General features: G+C 40.3%; 1 protein-coding gene across 1 annotated transcript; it reads left to right on the top strand.

Moving 5' to 3' along the window:
* Positions 1-3,164: 3,164 nt before the first annotated feature.
* Positions 3,165-26,229, top strand: LOC126161585 (glutathione S-transferase 1-like). The gene is made up of 6 exons (XM_049917531.1): positions 3,165-3,213; positions 11,526-11,677; positions 19,282-19,340; positions 20,563-20,701; positions 24,177-24,338; positions 26,001-26,229. The coding sequence occupies exons 2-6, from the start codon at positions 11,534-11,536 to the stop codon at positions 26,139-26,141; spliced, it is 645 nt and encodes a 214-aa protein (XP_049773488.1). The 5' UTR covers positions 3,165-3,213; positions 11,526-11,533; the 3' UTR covers positions 26,142-26,229.
* Positions 26,230-26,950: the final 721 nt, after the last annotated feature.

Genomic DNA, 26,950 nt, shown 5'->3' with positions numbered 1-26,950 from the left:
AGAAGATTTGAAGGAGAGTTTGATCTCTTTCCTGTTTCTCTTAAGTCAGCTGTGTTACCGACTGAGCTAGGGTAGTCTCAACGTATGCTTATAGCACAGGTGTCTTTTTCTTTATCACAGCACAGATCTTTATCACAAAGGCAGCGTTAATTAAAGTGTATAAATGAAAGGTAACCTTTTTAAAAAGACCTAGACTCCCCAGAAAACTTATACTACACCATGCCATTGACAAGCACCCACAGAAATTTTGGGAATTAGGTGCCACTGACTGGAGATATATTACTTACTACCTTTGTGTTTGGTTAAACTCATAGACAGGAACACAAATACAATTTTGGGAATTAGGTGCCACTGACTGGAGATATATTACTTACTACCTTTGTGTTTGGTTAAACTCATAGACAGGAACATAAATACAATACGAAAACATAACTGTTATAGAAGATATTTGTAAATTCTTATTACAAACGTGTGGCATATTTGAATATAGAACAGATAAACTGATCAGACTAATACTTACCAAACTGAAGGTTAGTGTTTCTATCGACCTCTTCAACTGTTGCGCTTTATGATGTTAAATCACTACCATTGTCATCCGAATTCCAATCACAGCTCCATCACACACTTCTCAGACACAGTACGGAAGATTCATTGTAACTAGTATTGTGGTTGTATTACTCTTCAACTACAATTGTTTCGTCATGGCACGGATATTTCATATCTTTCTCAGTATTTTTTACGGTAACTTTTTGTTTTGGCGTGTTCTACTGCGACGATATTAACGTTGTTCTAGGAACCGAGCGTCATTTAGGGAAGCCTGTTGGACAAATCTGGAATGGCAGTTCGTACCAAAGTGACAGCATAAGGAGGAACCGATAGTGGTAATCATCATATGGTTTTTCTGGTCTTTTTCACCTCTTGTAATGTAATGGGGCCTAAAAATCAGGACATAAGTGCCGTGGCTTTACTACAGTTATTATTGTGGAACAGAATTAAACTATCATGAAGCAATAGTTAGAAAAGTATAAAAAGTAAGTAAACAAAAGATTAACATACAAACAAACGCTTCAAGTTACAACTATATTACAAAAGTGTTTTACCTAAAAGAAGTTTGTTCTCAGGTGCAGTAAAATGGTTGTCACGTCTGAGAATTAGAGGAGTGTTTCACATATATTTCCGAGTAATTCGTTTCAGTTCCAGTGGTGCTGGTACTGAAATTCGCAGGACTTTCTTAAGTCACCAAGTCATCTTATTCCACTTACTCCTAGTCCAATAGCTGATCCAGGAGAGGCATAGTATGGGCTGTGCATATTCTTTGGAAGAAGTGGTCGAATGCTAACATGCTGTTACAAAGGCCCAGGAATATGTCTGAGTTTTGGAGCTTCACAGGCGTTAGCAGTAACCATCATGCGGGTGTAGCCAAAAGACACAGCCATATAATTCTAGCATTGGCGCTATTACGACCCTCTTAAGTGTGTGGCAGATATTCCAGCCCGCCTGCTTCACAGTAATTAATTCTAACCCATAATTTCTGATTCTTTTTGGCGGGTATTCGTGGAACATATTCTTCTTCCGATACTATACTTTCTTTCGTTAGTGTAATGCGTCAGTTACGGCTTGAGAAAGATATCCTTGAGATAATAAATATATCAGGATCACAGCACTATGCATAACTGTGACGTGCCTCAGAAAACTGATGAAGAAGGAAGTGGACTATTTGAATTATGTAGCTGCAAATATATGGTAATGTTGGGTAAATGTAAATAAAAGGTGAAATGGGGAAGAACAAAGAACTTGTGCAAAACTCTAGGAATGGAGGTGGTAAGGAATGAAAACATCAAATGAACGATGGAAATACATTTCATACTGGTATATCCATATGAGACATGTGGATGGTAAAAGAATACCTCAAAAATCGTAGCGCTTGAGGTGGCGCAGTGGTTAACACACTGGACTCGCATTCGGGAGGACGACGCTTTAAATTCGCCGCCGACCAACTGAATTCAGATATTCCGTGACTTCCCTAGATCGTTCCAGGCAGATGCCGAGATAGATCTTTTGACGGGGCATGACAGAGCTTCTTCCGTGTCTCTAATGACTTCATTGTCGACGGGACATTAAACTCAAATTACGTTCAATTTTTTTTTTCAGAATGTATGGATATGGATACTTCCAGCAAGGGGGAAGAGAGATGGATGTAGGAACTGAAGGAATTTCATAGGCTGTGCAGGAAACATAGCTGGCGAATTTGTATGCGACGACATCTAGATACGAATTTTGATTTCCTTTACAGTAACGAAACAGTCTTTTGTGTGCTGCAACAACATTATTTGCAATAAGAAACGTTTCGCGCTGTATTATTCAATTGATGTTCAGATACATTACACTTTTACTTTTACAAAACTAATAACAGATTTAAAGCAGTTCACATCTTGATTTGTGTGTAAAATGCTACTTTTTTTAACAATTTACATTCACATATCCTGACGAGTTTAGCTGTTTTTTCTCCATGTGACCACAGGTCTACTTATACTATGCAGGCAGGTCGTAAGAATGAACACAGGAGATTTTAAAAGGTATAATTAGTTTAATGTGATGAAAAAGGCGCATTGCTTAGAAGAACGCTAAAATTCTCTTTAGAAAAAAATCTGAAACGCGTCTGCATTAAATTTATCTGCATTGCAGGTGGAAAAGTCAGTTCTATTAATTATAAACCGATATGTAGTACATAAATCAGCTGCAGATAATGAGTAAGCCAGTGCATAGTAATCTGCAGGAATAGCGAAACTGGTTGTGAAAGTAAGTGTAGAAGCAAAGTTATATAGCACCAGGCGATGATTACAAAATCTAAAACAAGTTATCAGTGTTGCAAGGTGTGAGTGTATAGGCGAAGACATGAGGTCAGCATCAAAAAAGTTGAAAGGCTGATGAGTGATAAAGGGCGGACTAAATGATTCACTGTCACACATCCGTGTTTATAATTAAAATGATCCAGTTAGTGAGGAGACAAGGTACGAATCAACGTGAAGCGAGCCAGTATGATTCGCCAGTATCTGTCTCCTTATCGCCTGAGTGCGGTTGCAACTGAAGTCACCGTGACGCTGCACTTCCACCGCTATTAAGGCAGGCCGTAGCCTCCCATGCCCATATAGACGCCGAGGCATCCGGCAAGCAGATCTGCGCCCAGCTCATCGCAGCCAGACGCCACACCTGGTATGTAATGTACCGACACTAATTCTCCTAGCTGTATCACATAAATAATTACGTGTTTCAAGAGTGGTTGGGTTGCTTGGGGGAGGTGGCCAAACAGTGATGTCATCGATCTCATCGGAATAGGGAAGAAAGTCGGCCGTGCCCTTTCAAAGGAACCATCTCGGCATTTGCCTGGAGCGAGTTAGGGAATTCACGGAAAACCTAAATCAGGATGGCCGGACGTAGGATTGAACCATCGTCGTCCTCCCGAATGCGAGTCCAGTGTGCTACCCACTGCGCCACCTCGCTTGGTTTTCAAGAGGAGTAACTAGTCATCATAAAAGCCAATTTAATCTTTTATATAAGACACTAGCTTAGCACGCGGAATTGCCCGGTTACGTATACTGTCGCAACACGAAAAACTAATTAACGTAGAGTAACGAAATTTCGGAAATACATTTGTCTAGGTAGTGTAACCTCCCCACAAAATTTCAAAAGAAAATATTTTAAAAGTCGATGGACATAGAGCCAAGTGTAACCTCCCCGTAATTATTTTTGAAATGACAATTACTTAAATGTTAACGAGAATAGAACCTATTGTAACCTACCAGCAAATAAAATAATTTATTGACAATGACAATTAAATGAGAACTAGCAATCTGAGCCATGTGTAAACTGCCCACAAAAATGTAAGACAATTCAATGATAATGAAATCTCAGTGACAATGAAAACGCAAATAGACCGAAATGTCGATCTTTAGGCCCTGATTAAACTCAAATTCTTATCTCAGTAAAACTGCATCTGCTCTTATTTTTCGCCATAGCTTGGAGGAAATGCATCGCAAATATATTTTTTTTTTAATTTAAGGGAAACTTTTCTTTAAGGAAATGCAAGGGAAATATTATTTCAAAAAGGATTGTTTGTTAAAATGGTTGGTTTAAAAACAAAATTATTATTGGGGCGATTCTTGAACAAATTAATTACACTCAAGATCCATTTCATTATCAGATGAACGCAATGCTGCTTCATTACCTTATTTAACAATATACCTCGTCCTGAATCCCGACCATAGAGCCATGTCGACGCCCGCCGACTCCTCACACAACAGCTAACTCGCAACTATATTACATGCTCTCGCGACTCGCTACGTACCACTACTGCCTCGCAACAGAACTGACTACATGCTCTCTGGTCAGAGATTCTGCGGCTCTCCATCGCTGCCTATGAAACGTACGCGTTTCAGTAGATTATATAAGCCAGTAACATTACCAGATTACAGGTTAATGTAAGCGTGAAAAATGCCATTGGAAATGGGAAATGCTTGTACATTAATTAGCTCCGTAGCCACCAAAATTTTGAATGTAAGCATGCTAATGTGCATGCATTGCGCTGTACAAGTACCGTAAGTCAGTTTGTAGGATGGAGTTCCAAGCCTGTTGCACTTAGTCGGCCAATAAAGGGACACGGTTAATGCCGTTTGTGCATGACGCCGAAGTTGTCGTCCAATAATATCCCATGTGTTCAACTGGAGACGGATCTCGTAATCGAGCAGGCCAAAGTAACATGTCGGAACTCTGCAGACCATTTTGGGTTACAAAAGCGGTATGTTAGCGACCGTTATCCTGTTGGAGTACAGTCCCTGGAATGTTGTTCATGAACAGCGGCACAACAAGGCGAATGACTTGTAGTCAGGGTGAGTGGGATAACCACGAGAGTGCTCCTGCTGTCATACGAAATCGCACCCCAGAACGTAACAGCAGGTGCAGGTCCAGCGTATCTAACACGCAGACAGGTTGGTTGCAGGCCCTCTACTGTCCTTCTTCTAGGCAACACACAGTCATCACCGGCACCGAGGCAGAACCAGGTTTCATCAGAAAACACAACAGACCTCCACGCTGCCCGCCAACGAGCTCGCGCTAGACACGACTGAAGTCGCAAATGGCGGTGGTTTTTGGGACAAGTGGAGTGCACGTACAGAGCCACTAGATCCGAGGTGACCTTGAAGTATCCTTTTTTACATCAGTTCGTTGTGTCACTGTGATGCCAACTGCTGCTGAAATTGGTGCTGCAGATGCAGTACGGCGTGCCAGAGCGATAAGCCGACTACAATCGTAGTGCGCCGTGGCCATACGGATCCGGGTCTTCTTGCGAACATATGGTCACCTAATGACGGCTGCCGTCTATCACGTGCAGTGGCTACATTCATATCAAGTCTTTGTGCAATAACTCAGAAGGAACATTCAGCTTTTAGTAGCCCTATTACGAGACCTCGTTTAAACTCGGTGAGGTGTTGATAACTGCTTCCTTGTTGCGTTAAAGGCATTCTTCACTAACATCAACTAACCACGACCAACAGTGTGTATTTAAAGCAACCGTGATTTGCATCATCATCTGATTTGCACTACTAGCGTCACTCTTATACTATAGGTGCGAAATTTTAATAGGCATAACCTTTCTGATTTAGAAACTTGCTTACCAACTTTCGTTTATGTCGCACAACTCCTTCTTGGTATAGGGAATTTTTGCAGTCAATGTATATACTCCACTCTTCTATTTATTAGTCTGTCTCCTTTCTTGGAGACACTGGAATGTTTCAGATACAGTGTATAATGGCAAGACAGTGATTCAGGAACCAGTTTTTAAATTGTAAGACATTTCCAGGGCCAGATATGGACTCTGACCGCAATCTACTGGTTACGAACTGTAGACTAAAACTGAAGAAATTGCAAAAAGGTGGGAATTTAAGGAGAAGGGACCTGGATAAACTGAAAGAACCAGAGGTTGTAGAGAATTTCTGAGAGAGCATTTGGGAACGATTGACAAGAACGGGGAAAGAAATATAGTAGAAGAAGCACTCGCAATTTTGAGAGATGAAATATTGAAGGCTGCAGAGGATCAAGTACGTCAAAAGACGAGGGCTAGTAGAAATCCATGGGTACCAGGAGAAATATTGAGTTTAACTGACGCAAGGAGAAAATATAAATATGCAGTAAATGAAGCAGGCAAAACGGAATACAAACGTCTCAAAAATGAGATCGATAGACAGTGCAAAACGACTAAGAAGGGATGGCTAGAGGACAAATGTCAGAATGTAGAGGCATACATCACTAGGGGTGAGATAGATACTGCCTACAGGACAGGAGGAAAGAGAACCGCTCGTATGAATATCAAGATTTCAGATGGACAACCAGTTCTAAGCAAAGAAGGAAAGGCAGAAAGGTGGAAAGAGTATATAGAGGGTCTGTACAAGGGCGATGTACTTGAGGGCAATATTATGGAGATGGAATAGGACGTAAATGAAGATGAAATGGGAGATACGGTACTGCTTGAAGAGTTTGACAGAGCACTGAAAGGCATAAATCGAAAGACGGCCCCTGGAATAGACAACATTACATTAGAACTACTGACAGCGTTGGGAGAGCCAGCCATGACAAAACTCTACCACCTGGTGGGAAAGATGTATGAGACAGGCGAAATACCTTCAGACTTCAAGAGGAACATAATAATTCCAATCCCAAAGAAAGCAGGCGTTGACAGGTGTAAAAATTACCAAACTATCGGTTTAATAAGTGACGGCTGCGAAATACTAACAGGGATTCTTTACAGACGAATGGAAGAACTGGTAGAAACCGTGTTAGGAAAAGATCAATTTGGAAAATGCTTTTTTATTCTAGATGGCAATTTTCACCATGTGGACGATGTGGCCTATTCTACACCATATTTTAAATCTATGTGACGATGCTATGCTGATTATATTTATATGTTTTGACGATGCCATTAATGCCGTATCACTTTAGGACATGTTGTAAAAAAGATCTGAGGATGGTCATTACAGACTGAAACCGGTCATCGTCTAAAGAATTCATTTGTGATCAGAGACTGGAATAAAAAAGCATTTTACAGTATTGGATCACTGTTTGTACTGCCTCGGGCATGGATGTGTGTGCTGTCCTTAGGTTAGTTAGGTTTAATTAGTTCTAAGTTCTAGGCGACTGATGACCTCAGAAGTTAAGTCGCATAGAGCTCAGAGCCATTTTTGAAAAGCTATTTACAATTTTTACAGAAGCCAGATGGCAGTTATAAGAGTCGAGGGGCATTAAAGGGAAGCAGTGATTGAGGAGGAAGTGAGACAGGGCTATAGCCTATCCCCGATGTTATTCAATCTATATGTTGAGCAAGCAGTAAAGTAAACGAAAGAACAATTTGGAATAGGAATTAAAATCCATGGAGAAGAAATAAAAACTTTGAGGTTTGCCCATGACATTGTAATCCTGTCAGAGACAGCAAAGGACCTGGAAGGGCAGTTGAACGGAACAGACAGTGACTTGAAAGAAGGATATAAGCAAAACGCGGATAATGGAATGCAGTCGAATTAAATCATGTGATACTGAGGGAATTAGGTTAGGAAATGAGACACATAAAGTAGTAGACGAGTTTTTCTACCTGGGGAGCAAAATAACTGTTGATGGTCAAAGTATAGAGGATATAAAATGTAGACTGGCAATGGCAGGGAAAGCGTTTCTGATGAAGAGAAATTTGTTAACATCGAGTATAGATTTAAGTGTCAGGAAGCCTTTCTGAAAGTATCTGTGTAGAGTGTAGCCATGTCTAAAATCAAATATGGACGATAAATAGTTTAGACAAGAAGGGAATATAAGCTTTCGAAATGTGGTGCTACAGAAGAATACTGAAGATTAGATAGGTAGATCACGTAACTAATGAGGAGGTACAAATTAGAATTGGGGAGAAGAGGAATTTGTGGCACAACATGATTAGAAGAGGGGATCGATTGGTAGGACATGTTCTGAGGCATCAAGGGATCACCAAGTTAGTATTGGAGGGCAGCGTGCAGGGTAAAAATGGTAGAGGGAGTCCAAGAGATGAATACGCTAAGCAGATTCAGAAGGATGTAGGTTGCAGTAGGTACTTGGAGATGAAGAGGCTTGCACAGGATAGAGAAGCATGGAGAGCTGCATCAAACCTGTCTCTGGACTCAAGACCACAACAACAACAACAACTCCTTCCCCCCTCTCTATCATCTCCTCCTCTTCCCCTCTCTGTGTGTCTGTCCATATGCTCATCCCACCTCTGTCAATCTGGTACTTCCCCCTCCGTCAATCTCCTCATCGAACCCTCTAAGTCAATCTCCTCCACATCTCTATCTTCTCCGCACCTCACGTAAATCCCTATTCTCGTTTCGCCTCTCTCTATCCATCTCCCCCTCTCTATGTACATCTCTTCAAACTCTCTCTGTGTCTGTTCATCTTCTCCCACTCATTCTGTCTCCATGTTAGCACCCCATCCCCCCTATGAGGTCGCTGATTCTTTCACCCACAGTATTTCTCTCTAGATGGTAAATACTATGTAGTATGCGTACCAAGTTTGGTTGAAATCGATCCAGGAGTTCAGCCGGAACTTTATGACCACCTACTTCACAGCCGGTATGTCCACTTTTGACAAGGAAAACAGCGGCGACACGTCGTGGCATGAAGCAAAGAGGCCTTGATAGATCGCTGGAGGGAGTTGGCATCACATATAGGCACACGAATCACCGTATTCAAGTAAATTCCGGGGTAAGTTCGACGAGTTCTGACGCCACATTCAGTTACATCCCAGATGTGTTCGATTAGGTTAAGATCTGGCGGGTTTGGTGGGGTGGGGGGAGTTCACATCAATTGGAACTGTCCACTGTGTTCCTTGAACCACTCCATCAAACTCCTGGTCTTGTGATATGGCGCATTATCTTCTCGAAAAAATGCCAGTTCTGTTGGGAAACATGATCCTCATGAAGGGGTGTACATGATCTGCAACCAATGTCCGATACTCCTTGGCCGTCATGGTGTCTTGCACGAGCTCCACTGGATGCCCACGTGGAAGTTCCCCAGCATAATGGAGCCACCATGAGCTTGTCTCTGTCTAGCCGTAAAGGTGACAAGGAACTGTTCCCCTGGAAGACGACGGATTCGCGTCCTCCTATTGGCGCTGTGGCAGAGCGTTGCATGGTATAACGAATCCCAAAGCTATCAGGATTCATCATACCATTCAACGGTCTGCCACTGCACCAACGTCCAGTGCCGATGGAACCACGCCCATTTCAGTTCTAGTTGCTGATGCTGTGCTGTTAACATTGGGACATGCATGGGTCGTCGGTTGCGGAGGTCGATTGTTAGGAGTGTTAGGTACTCTGTGTGTTCGGACACATTTTTACTCTGACCAACACTAACTAATGTCTGATGTTAGTTCCGCCACAGTTTGATGCCTATCTTGTTTCACCAGTCTGCCCATCCTGCGGTGACCGACAAATGTAATGGGTGGTGGCCGCCCAACCCCACGTCGTGTCACCTTGGTTTTGCCATGTGTTGAAGACACTCGCAACACCACTCATCGGACATTCAAGTCGTGCAGTTTCCGAAATGCTTGTGCCGCCGAGACTCCGGGCCATCATAATCGGCCCTCCGTCATTTTCAGATGAACCGCACGCCGCCCCCATTTTACAAACAGACAGCACACTGACTGATAATACACGCACCGTGCGTGTCTAACACTCATACCTCGCCAGGTGACGCTGCTGTCGCTTGGACGGTTTTATATCGATATTAGACCGGTGGTCATAATATTCTGGCTCATCAGTAGAAACTGGATTATATGCATCATAAAAACCTTAAAATATGCTTGCAAATAGGCATGAAAAATAAGCAAGTTCAAATAATTAAAAAAAACATGGTGGTTAATGCCTGCAGTAATCCCAAAGTCGAAGCTGTGCATATCAATTACTAGGAAGAGCGCTGGCCACGCGAGAAATCAGTACATTTAGAACACTGATATCATCTTCTGAATACTTTCTGGTAGAAGCTGGGAAGGACCTTTCTGGTATTATTATCTAAAAATTTGCAAAATGGGGACACGTGTCGTGTTTCAATAATTGTTCCTGCTTTGCTTTTGTTGTCGGTAACAAACGGATGCCATACGAGTGAGTCGCAGCGAAACCAACTTCGAGATACAACACACGGAGAGGGGCACGCTCAAGAGCTCCGTAATATTTTATTTAAATATGAATTTTTTTGAGCAGCATTAACTTTTAATTAATACTATTTGACCAAAGCATCATTTACAATTTATTTTACATTTTTTACTATTGTAAACATAAACGACCAAGTACTGTTCCAAATTTTCGGTAGTAAGATTGTGTCTTCGATCACTCAAAACATTTTTGTAAGCAGAAAAGGACTGTTCTACAGATCTTTGTCCCGATAGTGTGTGGCAGTGGTTACATTTAAAACATGCCAAGAATCTTAACACGAGTATTTACTTCCACTCATCAACCATGTCGTATGTATCATGGACGGTAATGGTCTTATAACACTCCATACGGATACGCCCTAAGCCGCTTTCGTATCTGAAGGTGCCACCTCCCTGTCAAGGGACAAATTTTGCTGCATCAATTAATACTCAACATTCTCAGCACAATAAATTTTAAGGAAAAAATTATAACAGAAAAGTGTTCGAATACTTTGAGTTAAAAAAGCTTTTCTGTCGGCGCTGGTGTTGATTAGAATTCAAAGACGGGAGTGTTAGTAACCGTAATTCTATTTCTGCAAACAGTCTTTGCATTTCTTCCGAGTACTCTCTGCTAAGCTGCGAAAGAATGTGCTTGTCACAAGCACGCAAGTCTTAGAGGTTCAAGGAACGTCATTAGTTGTCCTCCTTAGATGCGCCGTTGAATACTTTCCTTTATCTGGTAACGCCTTTAAACGTGGGTAGCTGGGTCCTCCGTTCCTCCATACATATAACTACAGCCTGTAATGAGAAAACAGCTGAGGAACTGTAAGTTTCATCAATGTGGAATTAATACGAGTACTTCTGACGTACTTTTGTTACAGACTATCAGACCGATGACAATGTGACGTAAACCAAACTGAAAATGTATCCACAATCACCGGCTTATTATAACGCTAATTCAAAATAAGCTTTACTCGGCCGGCCGAGGTGGCAGAGCGGTTCTAGGCGCTACAGTCTGGAACCGCGCGACATCTACGGGCGCAGGTTCGAATCCTGCCTCGGCCATGGATGTCTGTGATGTCCTTAGGTTAGTCCGGTTTAAGTAGTTCTACGTTCTAGGGGACTGATGACCTCAGAAGTTAAGTCCCATAGTTCTCAGAGCCATTTATTTACATTTATTCGTATATTTCGTATTTTCTTAACAAAATCGTTAAGCTCAGAAAACTTACTTGTATTCTCATGTTTACTGCACAATGCGCCAAGTGACAATGTGCTGTGGAGTTGGGGCTGTTTTTGCGAAAGTTAATCTTTTATTGTTCAACTTATTTTTCAGAAAGCAAAATGGCTCCGCTGATTCTTTACAACCATCCCTTGAGCCCTCCATGCCGTCTGGTACGACTGATCGCCGGTATCATCGGTGTTGATCTAAAAATAGAGGATGTAAAGGACGTCTATAAGGACTTGAAGACGCCTGAAATGTTGAAGGTAAACTGTGTGTTACTGATTACCTAAGTTACCTAATTCATTATTTATTGAGCGCAAGAATATGCTTTCACAAACGTTCGAAGATGATAGTTTATATGGAAGAAAACTATTTAAATTGCTTCCGATGAGGGAAGGAAATTTCATGGGAAACATCCAGGCATTCGGTTTAGTTGTGTAGCGAATTAATGGAAAACATCTCTCTGCATGGTCTCCCAATATAAGATTCCGATGACTCACAGCTGCCTCTCTTCATTCGTATGCTTTAGATGAGAAAATGCTCGTAAACTGTCGTTAGCTTTGACACCAGCGGACTTCTTTACGTGGGACCATCAGAGGAATTTGGCTTTGGTGTATTCTAATCGCGTTCAGATGGTGGAAGATCACGTGGTTTGCATTTTAATGACATTCAAGTTTTTCAGCCAGAAAAGCAGAACTCAATAGATGCACTTGCTGACTGTGCTGAAAGTAGACAAATCACGCCATCACCATTGTAACGGTGAGTAATAACACAATGTTTCGGTGGTTAAGTGGGCACATGTTACACTAAATATTCAAATGTGTCTTTGGCAATGCTGAGATGGCACAAGAACGATTTTCCATTATTTTTCGCTTCTTTCACATCTGGCAGTGATTTGTAGATTTTGTAAGCGTATGTTCGGTTCATGTGTACCAATGTGCACAGCTTTTATTAATTCGCACTTTAAACAGACACAGAACAACGATCAAATTGAGAAAACTTGAACGCGATGGGTGCGGGGCAGCGAGCGAACTTTATTGTGGAAGAATAGTACCGGAAACTACGTGAATCCTCACAAAGTCATTATCGGCATTGCAAGTAAAAGTCCGTATAGCAATCTGTAGCCGAAACCATTAGAGACAGCCAGGTTCAAGTGCGTCATGAGAGAACGTCAACAGTCTTCGCTTAACAAACACAATGTCAATGGAGCTCTTTCCCCCTGCTTATAAAGGCATTTTTGGCCTCGAAGTAACGGCACCAGGTGAGTCACTACAAGTGACCCTGTCGTCAGTCGCGTGCACTGCGATCTGTTTCACTCGAAAACGTCGATATTTTCTGTGGCGGGATCGATGTCATTATCCGTGAAAAATAGGGAAGTGCGGCGTGCTCCGGAGTGAAAAAAAAAAGGTTCAAGTGGCTATGAGCACAATGGGACTCAACATCTGAGGTCATCAGTCCTCTAGAACTTAGAACTACTTAAACCTAACTAACCAAGGACATCACATACATCCATGCCCGAGGCAGGTTTCGGACCTGCGACTGTAGCGGTCATGCGATTCCAGACTGAAGCGCCTAGAACCCCTCGGCCACACCGGCCGGCTGCTCTGGAGTCAATGTCAGAAAGTACGTTCCCCTTTTAATCTATCGGTAAGTCGATTCAGTGGTTGGATGATGCCAAGGACATACCACCAGCAACAAGACAAAGCACTAGGGATTTTATTTTGAAACCAACCTTCAGGATAAAAACCTCTCTACGTACTTGTTTGAAGTGAAACAGCTACTACTGTCACTTCACTTATTCCTACCGCATCATCATACACAGAGTGTTCTGAAGTTCCTGTTACAAACAAACAAATGTTCCATTTCCCGTCTACCACTGTTTCAGTTCAGATGTATAACACATCCACGTCTGCTGAGGGAAAGAGAAAACTCTCAGAGTTTCTTTTCCTGGTGTGTAATGGGCTAGACAGGGTAATGTGTATTATTTCTTGTGGGGTCGTACTTTTCGAGACTCCTGTAGAGACAGCGAAGGATCTGATGGCACGAGTTCTGGCCGTTGCGCCGGAAACAGGAGGGAGCCATGTGGCATGGAGTGGCAGGTCGTCGTAGACATTTTGCAAGCATCGATTAATATCTGCGATGGTCTGCTTTCGCATCAAAAGAAATTCAGTGACAGCTGTCTACTTAGAACGCACCTACTTTACAGATGCCATTTTGAAGTCTATGTATAGACATAATTCATGAAAATGTAGGGGCTGAAGCGAAAATATTCATCGATGTCCCACAACAAATTCCGGAGTTTTTCAACCGAAGCTAGCCAAAAAAAAAGTGTTGCATTACATACTGAAGGCCCCTCGTAACATCATAAAAAAAAGGTGAATACAGCAGTGTCAACTATCTGGTTCGCGACTTTGTAAACGCATTGCAAGTGACCGTCTGCATCAGTCCCCCTAAGTACTGAGTGCATCATTTCACGTTTCATGTAGTTAGTTAGAAAGCATTATAAAATGTAACTCAGTGAGAGTTGTCTGCTTGGAAAGCACCTTGGTTAGAGACCTCATTCTGAAGGCCACGTATAGTGCCGCCACTGTCGGAACTTCATGGAACTATAGTGGCTGAAGAGTGAATATTCCACGGTGTCCCACAATGAATTCTGGCCGCGCGGTGTAGCCGTGCGGTCTAGAGCGTTGAAGCTTCGAGTCCCCCGTTGAAGGTTCGAGTCCTCTCTCGGGCATGGGTGTGTGTGTCGTACTTACCGTAAGTTAGTTTCAGTTAGATTAAATAGTGCGTAAGCTTAGGGATCGATGACCTCAGCAGTTTGGTCCCATAAGACCTTACCACAAATTAATCATTAATAATTTCTGATTTTTCCAACCGAAATTGGTCGGGAAAATGTGTTGCATTAGTTAACGAAAGCATCTCGCGTTTCCACTGAAACAATGGATATTTGGAAAACAAATCGGAGAAATAATAATTACACTATTGTTCTGTAACCATGCATCGGATACCACGGGGGCCTTATAACAAACTCAGGAAACGTCCCTGAATCATCTCCAAGATTTTCTGAGTGGTGCTCGCGTTCTGACAGCATTACTACGCGTTTCGATTAGTCATACCCATCTGGTGAGGAATGACGTTAACAGCGCTCACCGTCTGCAGGGAACATAGTACGTACTCTCTATCCGCTAAACCGACATGTCTGTACGTATTTTGATCTTTATGGAGTAGTAGCGTTGTTAATGTAAATAGTTAGAAGTTAGTAAAAGATGTGAATATCGCTGAACCTCTCCAGATTGTAGTACTGCCATCCTGACGATAAGAAGATTATTCAAAATATTACACCGTCTTCATCGGAGAAATCATCTGAAACTTAATCTGGCTCTTTCGCTAGTTCCAGTTATGAATGTAACAGTGTTAGTGATATCCAACGTTGCAGGAAGAAATAAACGAGATCGACTTTTCTGTACAATCATATTGTCCAAGTGGAATTTTCTCTAACTATAGAAATACACTACCCGAAAACTGATTTCCTTTCACCGTAATAAATTTGGTCTGGGTCACTGTTAGCTCTCCATGCATATAGACAAAAGAAAGACATTTTGAAAACAATTTTCGTTGAATTCAAGACGTGATACAAGCTCATTTTAAATAATCAAGAAGAGTTCGTCTAAATACTCATTTCTCTTAACTGCCGCAAACTGTCGTTCTAAAAAATTTGAGATATATGTTCATTAACCTAGCTTCGTTCTCTACAAACTACTTAGTTTTTCATAATGTACTCACTTTGTGGACTAACACTTGAGTGTGATCATTTGAAAGTATTCTCTGGCCTCACAAGCACTACCCGCACATTTACGAAGACGTGTCTAGATAGAGTGGTAATAATCGTCCCTCTTGTTCCATATTACTGACCACAATTCTGCAGTGTTGGCACCATGTATTACCTTTTCAAATATTATGCAAGAGAAAAGAATAACGAATAACATTTTGAAATGTGCAACACATATCTGACTTACTCCAGGTTTGAAACATCTCTTTTGACATTTGATTCTATATAACCAGTCCTCCATCTAAGATGCTAGAGAGGTCGCTCACCCTGGCTTAGCTTCTAACTCACCATCACCATGTACCAACAAGTAATTCGTTTTTCTAGCAGACCTTTCTCATGTTCTAGCGTCCAGTGTTGATGATTCTACGCCTGTGATGAACGCTATGCTTAGTAATTAGTAGGTATACAAAGTATGAGGTGAACAGTCCATAGTGGGGATATGCCTCTTGGTTGAATTTTTGTTTCTCAGTGGCAGTGAGTTATTGAGGGAATTGTTGTTCAGTAACACATATATTTCCTGTTACAATCACAGTCAGCCGATGACAAACGAGGCATGCACGTTGTTTACCACACCATATAATCCTGACAGTGGTGACTTCACATATATGTAGGTATTCACGGCCTACCAGCCACTCGCTGCCCATGAAAGATTCAAATTATGAGTGTAAGTGGAGATAAGGTGTGGTATACACTTGATTCCGATGATAAGGACGTCATAAAATGTGCTAAAAGATAGCATTTAGTCCATCGCACTGCGAGTTCCACACAAATGACTTCATGTTCAACTGCTGCATCGAAGTACCACTTTCTCCTTAACAAGACGTTACCTCTAATTTCGTTCGTCTTTCATACATCCATATATTGTAGCAAATGCTCGAAATATGAGCAAAGAAGTAAATGTATGTGGTAGCGTTTGTAGATCAAAATAAAGTTCTAATCATTAATGAAAGTCACGCTGTTTGGAATGTATAGGAATCAGTAATTGTAAAAACAACATTAGTCCAAGAAAGTAAATTTTTCAGGAGAAGCAAAAAACTGTATACAGGCTAAATAATGGACAGTAGGATAAACCCATTAATTTTAATATTGCCTGTCTATGTTAGGTAAGCTTTAACAATAAAACAAAGTACTTTAAATATAATAACTTTGCATGAACGATTTTTTTTAATTGTATGGACTTATGTTGTTATTGCAGGATGAACATTTCGGACTGACATTTTAAGATGAACATTTGTTTATGTTATCAAAAATTACTTTATTGTATAAATTTAATATACAATATTACTTGTACATTGTCTAATATTGTTTTACAGAGAAATTGAAAAATATTGCTAATGTATGCACACACTGTATGGAAAGACCAAAGATATGACGATGTAAATCGTGACATTAGGAATGAAATTTCTTATTTCACCTAACAGGACACTGAAGGATTAACACTACACTATACAGGTTATTTTACACCAAAACTTTATTATAAATCATCTTCAGGAGTGTCCACAGAAGACCAGTCAGTCAATTCCAGATAAAAGGCTTTGTGCTCATCAGGAATATATTGCATTAATTGTCCCACATATTTCAATTTTTTGACATTGATTGCAACTTTGTTGTTACATGCAATTTCTGCAGGCAACTTTGGTTCTGTCTGTAATGAATGTCGCAATGAAAAGCGGTGTTTTACGAGACCATCAATATGATAGTCAACTTTACCTGGAAACATTTCACTGTGATGGAAGCTCATAAATGAGGACACTGTGAATTTCACTTTATTGCTTTTGTCCACATTCGTTCCATAACTATCGTCAGACAACAGGATCGCTTATAAAATTTGGGCCACCATTTTTGTAACCCAAAATCTCTTCTGTGGTAACAAGCTTTACATTAATATTTTGTTTTTTGGATGATGTCGCCATACACTGGACATACTCATACAAAGAATATATTCTGTCTTTTCTTCTTATCACCCGCTTTATGGGAGCAAATGTGCGATCACATGGTACAAATGAATGGCCACGCACAGGAAAATGCTGGAATCTTTGAATCTGCCAGAACTTACAAGGCAGTTCATTACCCTAACCACTGTGTTGTTCTTATTTTGCGCAGGGCACCCATCCGAGAACAGGTGTAATTCAGTAGCACTATCAGGTATCTCCGTGTTGATGTAATCAACCAAAAATGAGCATACTTCGTTAGGTCCTTTGTGGGCAGTACCATCATGGTACAGATATACCTTGGATTTATTGCTCTTTAGGGCTGTAATATAGAATGCATTAACGTTAATTTGCCGTAAATAAAAAGCTTCCTGTACTGGGAGCTTAGGCAACTGCAGATTTTGCATATAAGCGAATCGCAATGCTACCACATGCTCATTTTCTGCACACTTCTCCTTAAGAACATCCATCTTTAAATAGATTTTTTTGCTTCTTCTTTTATTTACCATGAGTTCCGCTACAGCCACATGCTTTGCAGTATCGTTCAATGATGGACTCTTTAATCTTCACTGAAAATGACTCACAAGAACAGCAAGTATCGATTTGCGGCCGCCCAAAGCATAAGTTAAAACGCTCGTTGAAAACTCTTAAATAAATTCCATATGACACACTGGTATGAGGATATAACTTCATGAACAGTCCATACATACTTTTTACAGATAATTCAGGATTTAAGTAATACATTTCTTTGCTTGAATAATGTGAGATTTTCGTGGGGAATGTTTTAATATGCTCCTCAATTATCGATAGGACTTCCTGTGGTGTTGCATTGGTTGAAGCAATACATCCTCTACTGTCACATGGGCGAACATTATTTATCACACTGTTACAAATTCGTAGCACACGTTCATTTGTAATGCCAAAAAGGCTACAAAATGCCTTTTTGCACACTTCGACCAGCCCAGTATTTCCAATTACCACGTGATATCGATAATTTAGTGCGCTTGGCTTAGGCTGGCCATTACTTTTCCGGGTCCTTCTGCGTACCACGTCTTCTTTTTCGATCAGCCCTGCAAGGTAACCATCTTGTGTGTTCTTACTCTCAAAATCGTGAAATTTAGTGAATATATCTATCTGTTCAGAGATCCTCTTGAAACACAGTTTCTTACATCTGAAACATATTAATACACGAATGCCAATGTCAGGAAATGTAAAAGAGTTGCAAAAAAATTATTTACGTAAAATCAATTATTTTTTATTGATAGAGTAAAGTATCCAAATGATATTCACGTACCATAAAACTTAGAACAGATGGGAACCTCTAAGAAGTAAAAAATACACAGACGAGATTAATTCACATAGCCTTTGTGCTTACCCACAGTCAGGTCCTATTTTTACAGCATTAATTTCTCTTCCACTGTGATTCACGTAACGAATTCCCTTCACTCTGGCAGCTTTTATGATATTTCTTTTATATAGTTCCGGTTGCGCACCTCTCTTCTTCGACATTGTGCATAGATAATCCAAAGAAACGTGTTCTATAAACAAAACTAAACGACAATGTATAGGCAGCTGCTACAACAATGCACACAGGTAACAAGATGACAGGCATCAGATGTGCTGCCATCTGGCATGCATTCTGCTCACTACATGAAACAAGATCTGAGTATGTTCGTTTGGTGCTGCCATCTGCCATTTCTTGCAATAAAAACGTAAGTCCTGGACTCATGTTGTTACTGCAAAGAACATGAAAAACTGTATGCCTGTAAAAGCATTAATATGTGTAGGACAAGTGTGATTCTTGCATAGATGCTGCATCAAAGTATCCTGAAGGCTTCTCTGCATGTATCTAATTTTTGCCAAAAAGTGGACACGTGTTGTTTTTACAATTACCGATTCATAGGTAAATAGGAGGTTGTTATTTTTGTATTTAAACATTTGACTTGTTTTCATATTTTGAAATTATGACTAATATGAATGGTATATGACTAGCTAAACTGACAGCTAACTTTCTTCGTTCAAATTTCCGTCTCTTTATTGTTTTAGATACTATTAACACTAACACTGAAAACATCTTTAATTTGTTACATTTTCTCGATCTTTCCAGAAAAATCCCCAACACACAGTTCCTGTATTGGTAGACAATGACCTGTACATTAGTGAAAGGTAAGCATTAATTATGAGTTACAAGTAAGCATCAGATCTCTACTCACCATTATCTAATGACTGATTCAGATGCAGTAAAAATATAAGCACAATTATTGAAACGAAACAGGTATTGATGAAAAGTTATTGCTGAATTTCAAAACGAGATATTATTTAACATTTCACTAGCCATGTTAGAGACAGTCTTTGTTCAGTCTGGTAAATACATTGCAAGGAATCACCTGTCGCTGTTACAGATTGCAACATTTATCTGAGTTATTTTCGGGCTATCAGAGAGTAAACTACAGTTACGTACTAGAACATAATAAAATGAAAACTTTATCGGAAAATTGATGGAGTAGGTAGTAGCTCTTTGGTTTTAACAATTCTGGAAACCTAGCAATGTGCTTAGTATCTTTTTCCAAGTTGTCAAAAAGGAGAGCGTTATATGCAAAATACACTATGCACTTGATGGAAAGATAGGAGATAATAAATTAAGCAAGCTTGTATCTCAACTTAAGTTTCGTTCTGCTCTGCCAATAAAAAAAAAACTATGTTCATTTCAACTAAAACGACTAAAGGAAAATTGGAGATGCCACCTGTGTTAAATGTTAACATTAAATTAAGTTTGAGTAAATTAAAGTTAGGTTAAACAATGAATTTGTACACTTGTGCAATTGTCTAAATGACGGTAATCTCACTATTTTGATGACAATGTGTTCCACGAGCTAATTTCATCACTAAAACCATCTCCAGAAGCATGGTTATAATATTATGATTATAGTTTTACGCATGAACGAAATTTTACGTTGTCATTAGTAAATCTTAGATATCGTGAACAAAATTGCGCAACTAGTAGATCAATTACCGGAAACTAAGTAAATGTAACGTTGAAATAATTTTATTGTGTGACACTACTACTGGTTTCCAAGTGAGGCAGGAAATGATCAAATGGCCGCAGTACATTTATCTGCGTCAGTTGGTTGCAACATCGTTTGCTGTCGTCATGGCATAGTAACTGTTGCTGCATTTTCTGTAGTCAAACACTGCTATCAGGCCAAATCTTTCTGCAGAAACAAGTTTCAATACAGTCTGGGCTTTCAGGAAGCCCATCAGAAAACGTTTCAGTTCAAGCTCTCAGTAGGTATCCACAAACCTATAGTAACGATCTCACAATGTGTCAGAAAGTACAGTGATATGTCTGAGCTTGTATGTCACTAATGTTTTTGTGCCTTGTTAACAGCCGTGCCATTGTCATGTACCTCGTCTCAAAGTATGCGAAGGATGATTCTCTGTACCCGAAGGATGTAAACAAACGTGTTCTCGTCGACCAGAGGTTATTTTTTGATCAAGACTTGTTCAAGAGAATTTTGAATGTTTTCGTAAGTATTACGTCATTAAGCTTCCTAAAGTGGATTCTCTTATATATCGTTACATTCTTTCGATAGGGAAAGGACTTACTGAACATCGATAAACAGATCGTGATTTTCATATGGCTTCATCTCTGTCAGAAACTGCAGCATTTTTATATTCTCTATGATATGGTTTACATTTTCATTCTGCTTGCGAGAAAGCCGCAGTTGGAACACACCGTTTGATGTTAAGGTTTATGCCGATAAGGTTTGCTTCCTTTACGGTTACTCGTCAAGATATCCACATAGCGTTTCAATGAGAAGCCTCTTCACTCACCAATGTTCGCTTGAAGATGCTAACCAGCTCGCTTGTACACTAGTATATTGAGCACACAGTGGGTATTGGGCCGTTTATAATCGGAATGTCCTTGATCACGTCCGACGACATACGGGTCTTTGGAATCTGGAAGTATCAGTGACTCTTCACTTTTTGCATGTGTTACAGAAGACTTCATAAGGCAAAGGAACACGTGACTTCCAGCTGCCACTAACTGTAAGTCTCTAATTATCAGCACTAACCCCACAGTAACCGTGAACGAGATTAGATTAAAAATTACTGTCTAGAGATGAGTAATGTCGGTGAACAAATCTTCAAATAATAGATTTAAAATATCAGTGCCTAATAATGAACAATCCCAGGCTCCCCATATCTGTCAACCATCTACGAATAACTGGGACACAAGTCCGGAAAAACATTCCCCCTTCGGTATTGGCTTCAAATATCAGAGCTATATGTTATGCCATAGTCTAGGAAACATTACCAGAAACTGAAAGTAAATTTAAAGTAAAACTGATGTCGAGGTAATTTTGTAACCATTGCAACTATTTCCCACAAATTTTGTGTGAAGAAGCTACGGTAGGTGGATGAAAACATTGAACCCCCAAACACACATTACCCTGCCTAATATGGTGTAGGAAAACAGTTGGCACTCAAAACAACTTCCAGTCGTCTTGGAATCGATAAATATAGGTTCCGTATGGTTTTCAAATTCCAGTGGAATCGTATACCATTTTCCCTGAAAAATAGTAGCGAGCTTAGGTAACAATGATGGAGGTCGATAGCCATCACGCACCCATCTCTTCAATGAAGATCACAAAGGCTCAATAATATTCAGATCTGGTGACTGTAGCGGCCAGGGCAGCTGCAACAGTGCATCCTCAGTCCTGGGCGATGCGAGCTGTCTGTACAGCGGCCCTGCCAGTCTTGGGACACAGCATCACCATTAGGGAACAAACACTATACCATAGGTAGACCTGATCAGCCAAAATTGTCACATAATACTTGGCAGTAATGAGATCTTGCACACAACCGATGGGGCTCATGGAATACCACGATATGGCTGCCCAGGTCGTCAACGAAGCCCCATCCTGCTTCACTCTTGGGACGTAAACTCGGCCAGAAGTTGGACACAGCGTGCAACGGGACTCATCCGACTAAATGACATTCTTCTACTGCTCAATATTGCAGGATCTATGACTTCGGCTCCACGTTTTCCTGTTACGGGCATTTCTATCACTGATGAGCCGTTTTGGAATTCCAACTCGCCCTTGAGCTCTCTGCTTTGGAGCAGACCTTCGAGTTTGTTTGGTGTTGAGAGGATTCGTGAGTACAAATTCAGTTATGCAGCGATTTTTGCAGCTGTCGTGTTCTTATTTTTCCTCACAATCCGCTTCAATGACCTCCCGCCACGATCACCCAATACACACTTTCGTCAGAACTGTGACTTAGCGAAGATTGTTTTCCGCTTTCCCTGTACGCGATAGAAATCGTCGATATGATTCCCTTGGAAACACCGAATACTTGAGCTATCTCGGTTACGGAAGCACTGACTATACGACCACCAAAAATTTGCTTGGTTCGAATTCACTTGGCCCCGACGTAATGCACTCACAACTGCATAGAACATTGTTCTGACTGTGGCTGACACTTGCAAAGTGTTAAGGACATTTCAGTAGTGCCGCTCGTGGTCAAATACAACAGTGAAACTTGCAGGCTTGGCTAACATATGCATTTATGTTATAGCATGCATTTCTCGCGGTGTGTACATACAGTCTTAAGGCCTACCCGCCGTAATAAATATTCGGGCTTGCAACTGGATGACGAGTTGCGAATGAGCCGCCTAGCCAGTTTTTGGTACAACGTCAGGGACGTGTACTGGCACTCTCCAATGGAAAACTCACCTGAAGATGACTGAATGGTTGTCAGCCGGAATTTGGTGGCAAGAGGTCTACATCCTCGGAATGTAAGCCCGAAACCTCTAGGAATGATGAAGAAATTGGCAATGACAGCAAGGGCGACTCCCCTCAGGACACTGGGATCACGACCGTGCTACAACTAGACTGGAAATTAGTTATATCCAAGCGCAAAACATCAAGATGCAGTTGGTTGGTAGAATTCTAGCTCTACTAAAAGCTGAACATAATACACCCTTTTAAGTAGGACTATCAGGGCTATCACTTTGAGAACAGTTGGATACTGAAATGTCAGTTGCATGACAAATATAGTGTCACCTTACAAAAATATCTGCCAATAGGACTGGCAGAGAGACTGCACTTAAAGTTTCTCAGAATAATTTCTTAACTTTTGTCACGGAAGAGGACCCATCAATAAGAATTTTAATTTTATTTTTATAACTTCTCTTCCTTTTACGTAAAGGTTTTGTATGATGTTTCTGTTCCATCATGGACTGATCCACATTTGTTAACTATCCTTACACCCTTATTCGGGGACGAAGAAGAGACCTACAGCGAGTTTGCGTCAGAGTTCATTTTTAAGTGCTCGAAGTTACGGTCGATGTAGTGGAAGAAGACATATTCCCAAGAACACAATTTTTTTTCCAAGTTGATTAGAATGGCGAAGAAGCCGACAATGACGAGAGAGCGGCAAGGCTTCATTTGACTGCTAATCGAAACATCCTGGGCCACGGTAACGATCTTAGTTCGACCTTAGATACTTGATAGAGACCATCAGCAATGATCGCCGAAGAAATATGGTGTATAAGAGGTGTCAACCTTGTCAGTGACGGAGGAGGAGTTGAGACATCAAAAGGAGGAACGATCGGCATAATCAACTGAAGGAGAGTGCACAAAGTAATGAAACTCATTTCATGAAAGATATTTTTTTTCAAATTATATTCCACAACTTGTATAAATAATATTATTACGTATCAAACACCACACTGCTGCCAATATTTTGTGAAGCTAGTTTCGACTGAGTCATCATTTGGTAGATTTTAGGATTTTAAAGTGATGTGTATACTAAGTCTATAATTTTAATCTGTGCCGTATGTTTATTTAATGCTGTGAAGATAAGTGGGCCTTGTGCATAGCATATCATCATTTAGCCCACGACACAAAATTGTGATTTGGAGTGTATAGAGCCATGCTTCTTACTAGTTCGTAGCACTTACTGACGTTTCCATTGATTTTGATTTCATGTCTACAGATGCCAGTATTTCAAGGCAAAGAAGTGGAACCCAGCAGCATTGAGAAAGCGAACGACGGTCTGGAAACTTTGAACCGAATGTTGGACAGCAAACAGTTTCTGGCAGGAGATAAGGTTACTATTGCTGATTACGCCGTCGCTAATAGTCTGTTGGCATTGGAGGTAACGTGAAGTTGTCAAAATTACAATTATAAAGTTAAGAAAATGTGATGTAGTCAAAAACTTGTCAATTGTGATGTAGAAAAGCTTATTTTGCTCACTTACTTGAAACATCTATTCCATTTTTATTTTTCTTATTACACCACCCTCTATACACAAAAGACTGACTGACTCATCCTCACCCAGTCCAAAAGCTGCTGCTAGAAACTTGAAATCTGGAGAGAGTGTTGATATTATACTGTAGGGATCTTCTATGAAAGGATTTTGCGAAATTTCGCGTCTAAGAACGTGAAATAGGGAACCAAAAGATTTTGAAAATATGACTCTATGAAAGCATTTTTTAATCTCGAACTACGAAATTTGGTATTTGGTTTCACGGTCAAAAACGAAGAAATACATATTTCAGCATTTTTGGAAATTTAGCCCCTTTGGGGATGAAATAGTCGGTGATAATTATTATTAAACAACTACTAAAGCATTTTTAAAGCTATATGTATGAAAATACGTTTTCGACTTCTCGGTTAGTAACAAACACGTAAGCGTTTCAATGTTTTTGGAAATCCTACTGCTAAGGGATAAATAATTTTATGGAGATATTTCAGTATGAATTTTTTTTTCTAAATTAAATCTATAATGCGGGTGAACAGGGGATGAAAGTGTTCATGAAAATATTTCGTTACCGGTATATTTAAAATATATCTAAAGCTAAGCTAAATTTACCGTATTTGGTGATTGACTTCTTAGGAAATTAGAAAATAAGTGACAAGAATGAAAGTTTCTACGGACATATCACCACAAGAAGTGAAAAGGATGAATTAACAAAGATCTCCGACACCAGCTACCAGAATTTCTTTTTGGTCGGAAGTATATTCGAAAACGACACTGCTTCTATGGCCTTAATTAGCATGAATAGTTTAGATGTTGTTGCAATTTGTAAACAACATGTAAATTCGATTGAAGAAAAACAACAAAAATCTGTGCAAACCATACAGTCTGCAGCGGGCGCTAAACTAGTAAAAGATATTTTATGTTCACTCAGGCAGTGTATTACATTATATGTCGCTCTCCTTACCGTTACCAGTTTAAAAGAAATTATCTTTCCCAAAACGTACTTATAGAGGCTGAAGTATTATGTTGAAATCTGAAACTTCCTGGCAGATTAAAACTGTGTGCTGGACCGAGACTCGAACTCGGGACTTTTGCCTTTCGCAGGCAAGTGCCCTACCAACTGAGTTACCCAAGCACGACTCACGCCCCGTCCTCGCAGCTTTACTTCTGCCAGTACCTAGTCTCCTACCTTCCAAAATTTACGGAAACTCTCCTGCGAACCTTGCAGAACTAGCACTCCTGAAAGAAAGGATATTGCGGAGACATGGCTTAGCCACGGTCTGGGGGGTGTTTCCAGAATGAGATTTTCACTCTACAGCGAAGTGTGCGCTGATATGAAACTTCCTGGTAGATTAAAACTGTGTGCCGGACCGAGACTCGAACTCGGGACCTTTGCCTTTATGCTGAAATTTGTTGAACTAAATCATCTGGGAAGGCGGACTGACACCATTAGATACAACTTGTGAAAACGCAGAAACCAAAAGTAGCTAATTTATACAAGACATAAGATTATATTCACCAATTATTTAATGTACGATGTCGGTACCTCTTTTTCAGTTAAACCCAAAGAGTGGAGTTGATGCTACGAAGCAACCTAACGTTAAGCAATGGCTTCCACGTGTGGAAAGTTCTCACCCAGTATACGGGAAGATCGTCAAAGAATATCATGAAGCCCTGAAGAAAATGATGCAGAAGTAAATGCATTTAATATGTACTCGTCTTGTATATGTGTGAAAATAGTAAAAGTGCCAAGATTTCTAATCAAATAAAGTCATTATTTTATTAACATGCGTCATTAGATCCAAATTATGACCCTCATCCTCTCCATGTTTCTGTCATCTAAGGGAACGTTCAAAACGCGTGTGACAAGTTATTTGTGCTATTAAATACATTCACGCCTGACCGAGTTCTCTCTCTTCATTGTAATAATTCCATATATTTACTACAACGAAGGGCGGAAGTGCTGGTCTCTACTTGATATTCGATACTGGTCTCTGTTTCCTGCTCCATTCTTGTTAGCCTTTGCCACAATGTTTTTAACAATGTTGGACATGAGGGTAATAGAAAGATATATACTCGAAACTAAGTACGGTAGATAGTAAAAGGCATGTTGTTTCATGTGTTCCTACGATCGAACTATGTCACATCACTACTTCTGTTACACTTTCACTATTGTTCGGTAATCTGTCATCCCTAGTGCCTTCAAAGCGTTCTTCGACAACACAAAGGATAATTATGGTGAAATACTTTGCTTCCGGAATCATTAAGAGCGGAAACATATCGATGTTTCCTTGTAAAATATCGCTTGATCTGCTCGAATGAAAACCGTTAGCTTCCAATACACTAAACCTTAATTAAGCTTGAAACAACTCTTTACGTCCCGCTGATCTAAGGAATATCCCCTGCGCACGATATTTAGGCACTAGGGCAGAAGCAGAGCACTATAAGTTCTCCTGCAACTGATAGGCAACATACTATTAGTTACAATATCAGAACATAGGAAATAA

Source organism: Schistocerca cancellata, chromosome 2, assembly GCF_023864275.1.
Source record: "Schistocerca cancellata isolate TAMUIC-IGC-003103 chromosome 2, iqSchCanc2.1, whole genome shotgun sequence".
Lineage (NCBI taxonomy): Eukaryota > Metazoa > Arthropoda > Insecta > Orthoptera > Acrididae > Schistocerca > Schistocerca cancellata.
Note: the sequence above shows the minus strand (reverse complement) of the source record. Positions and strands in the feature narration are given on the sequence as shown.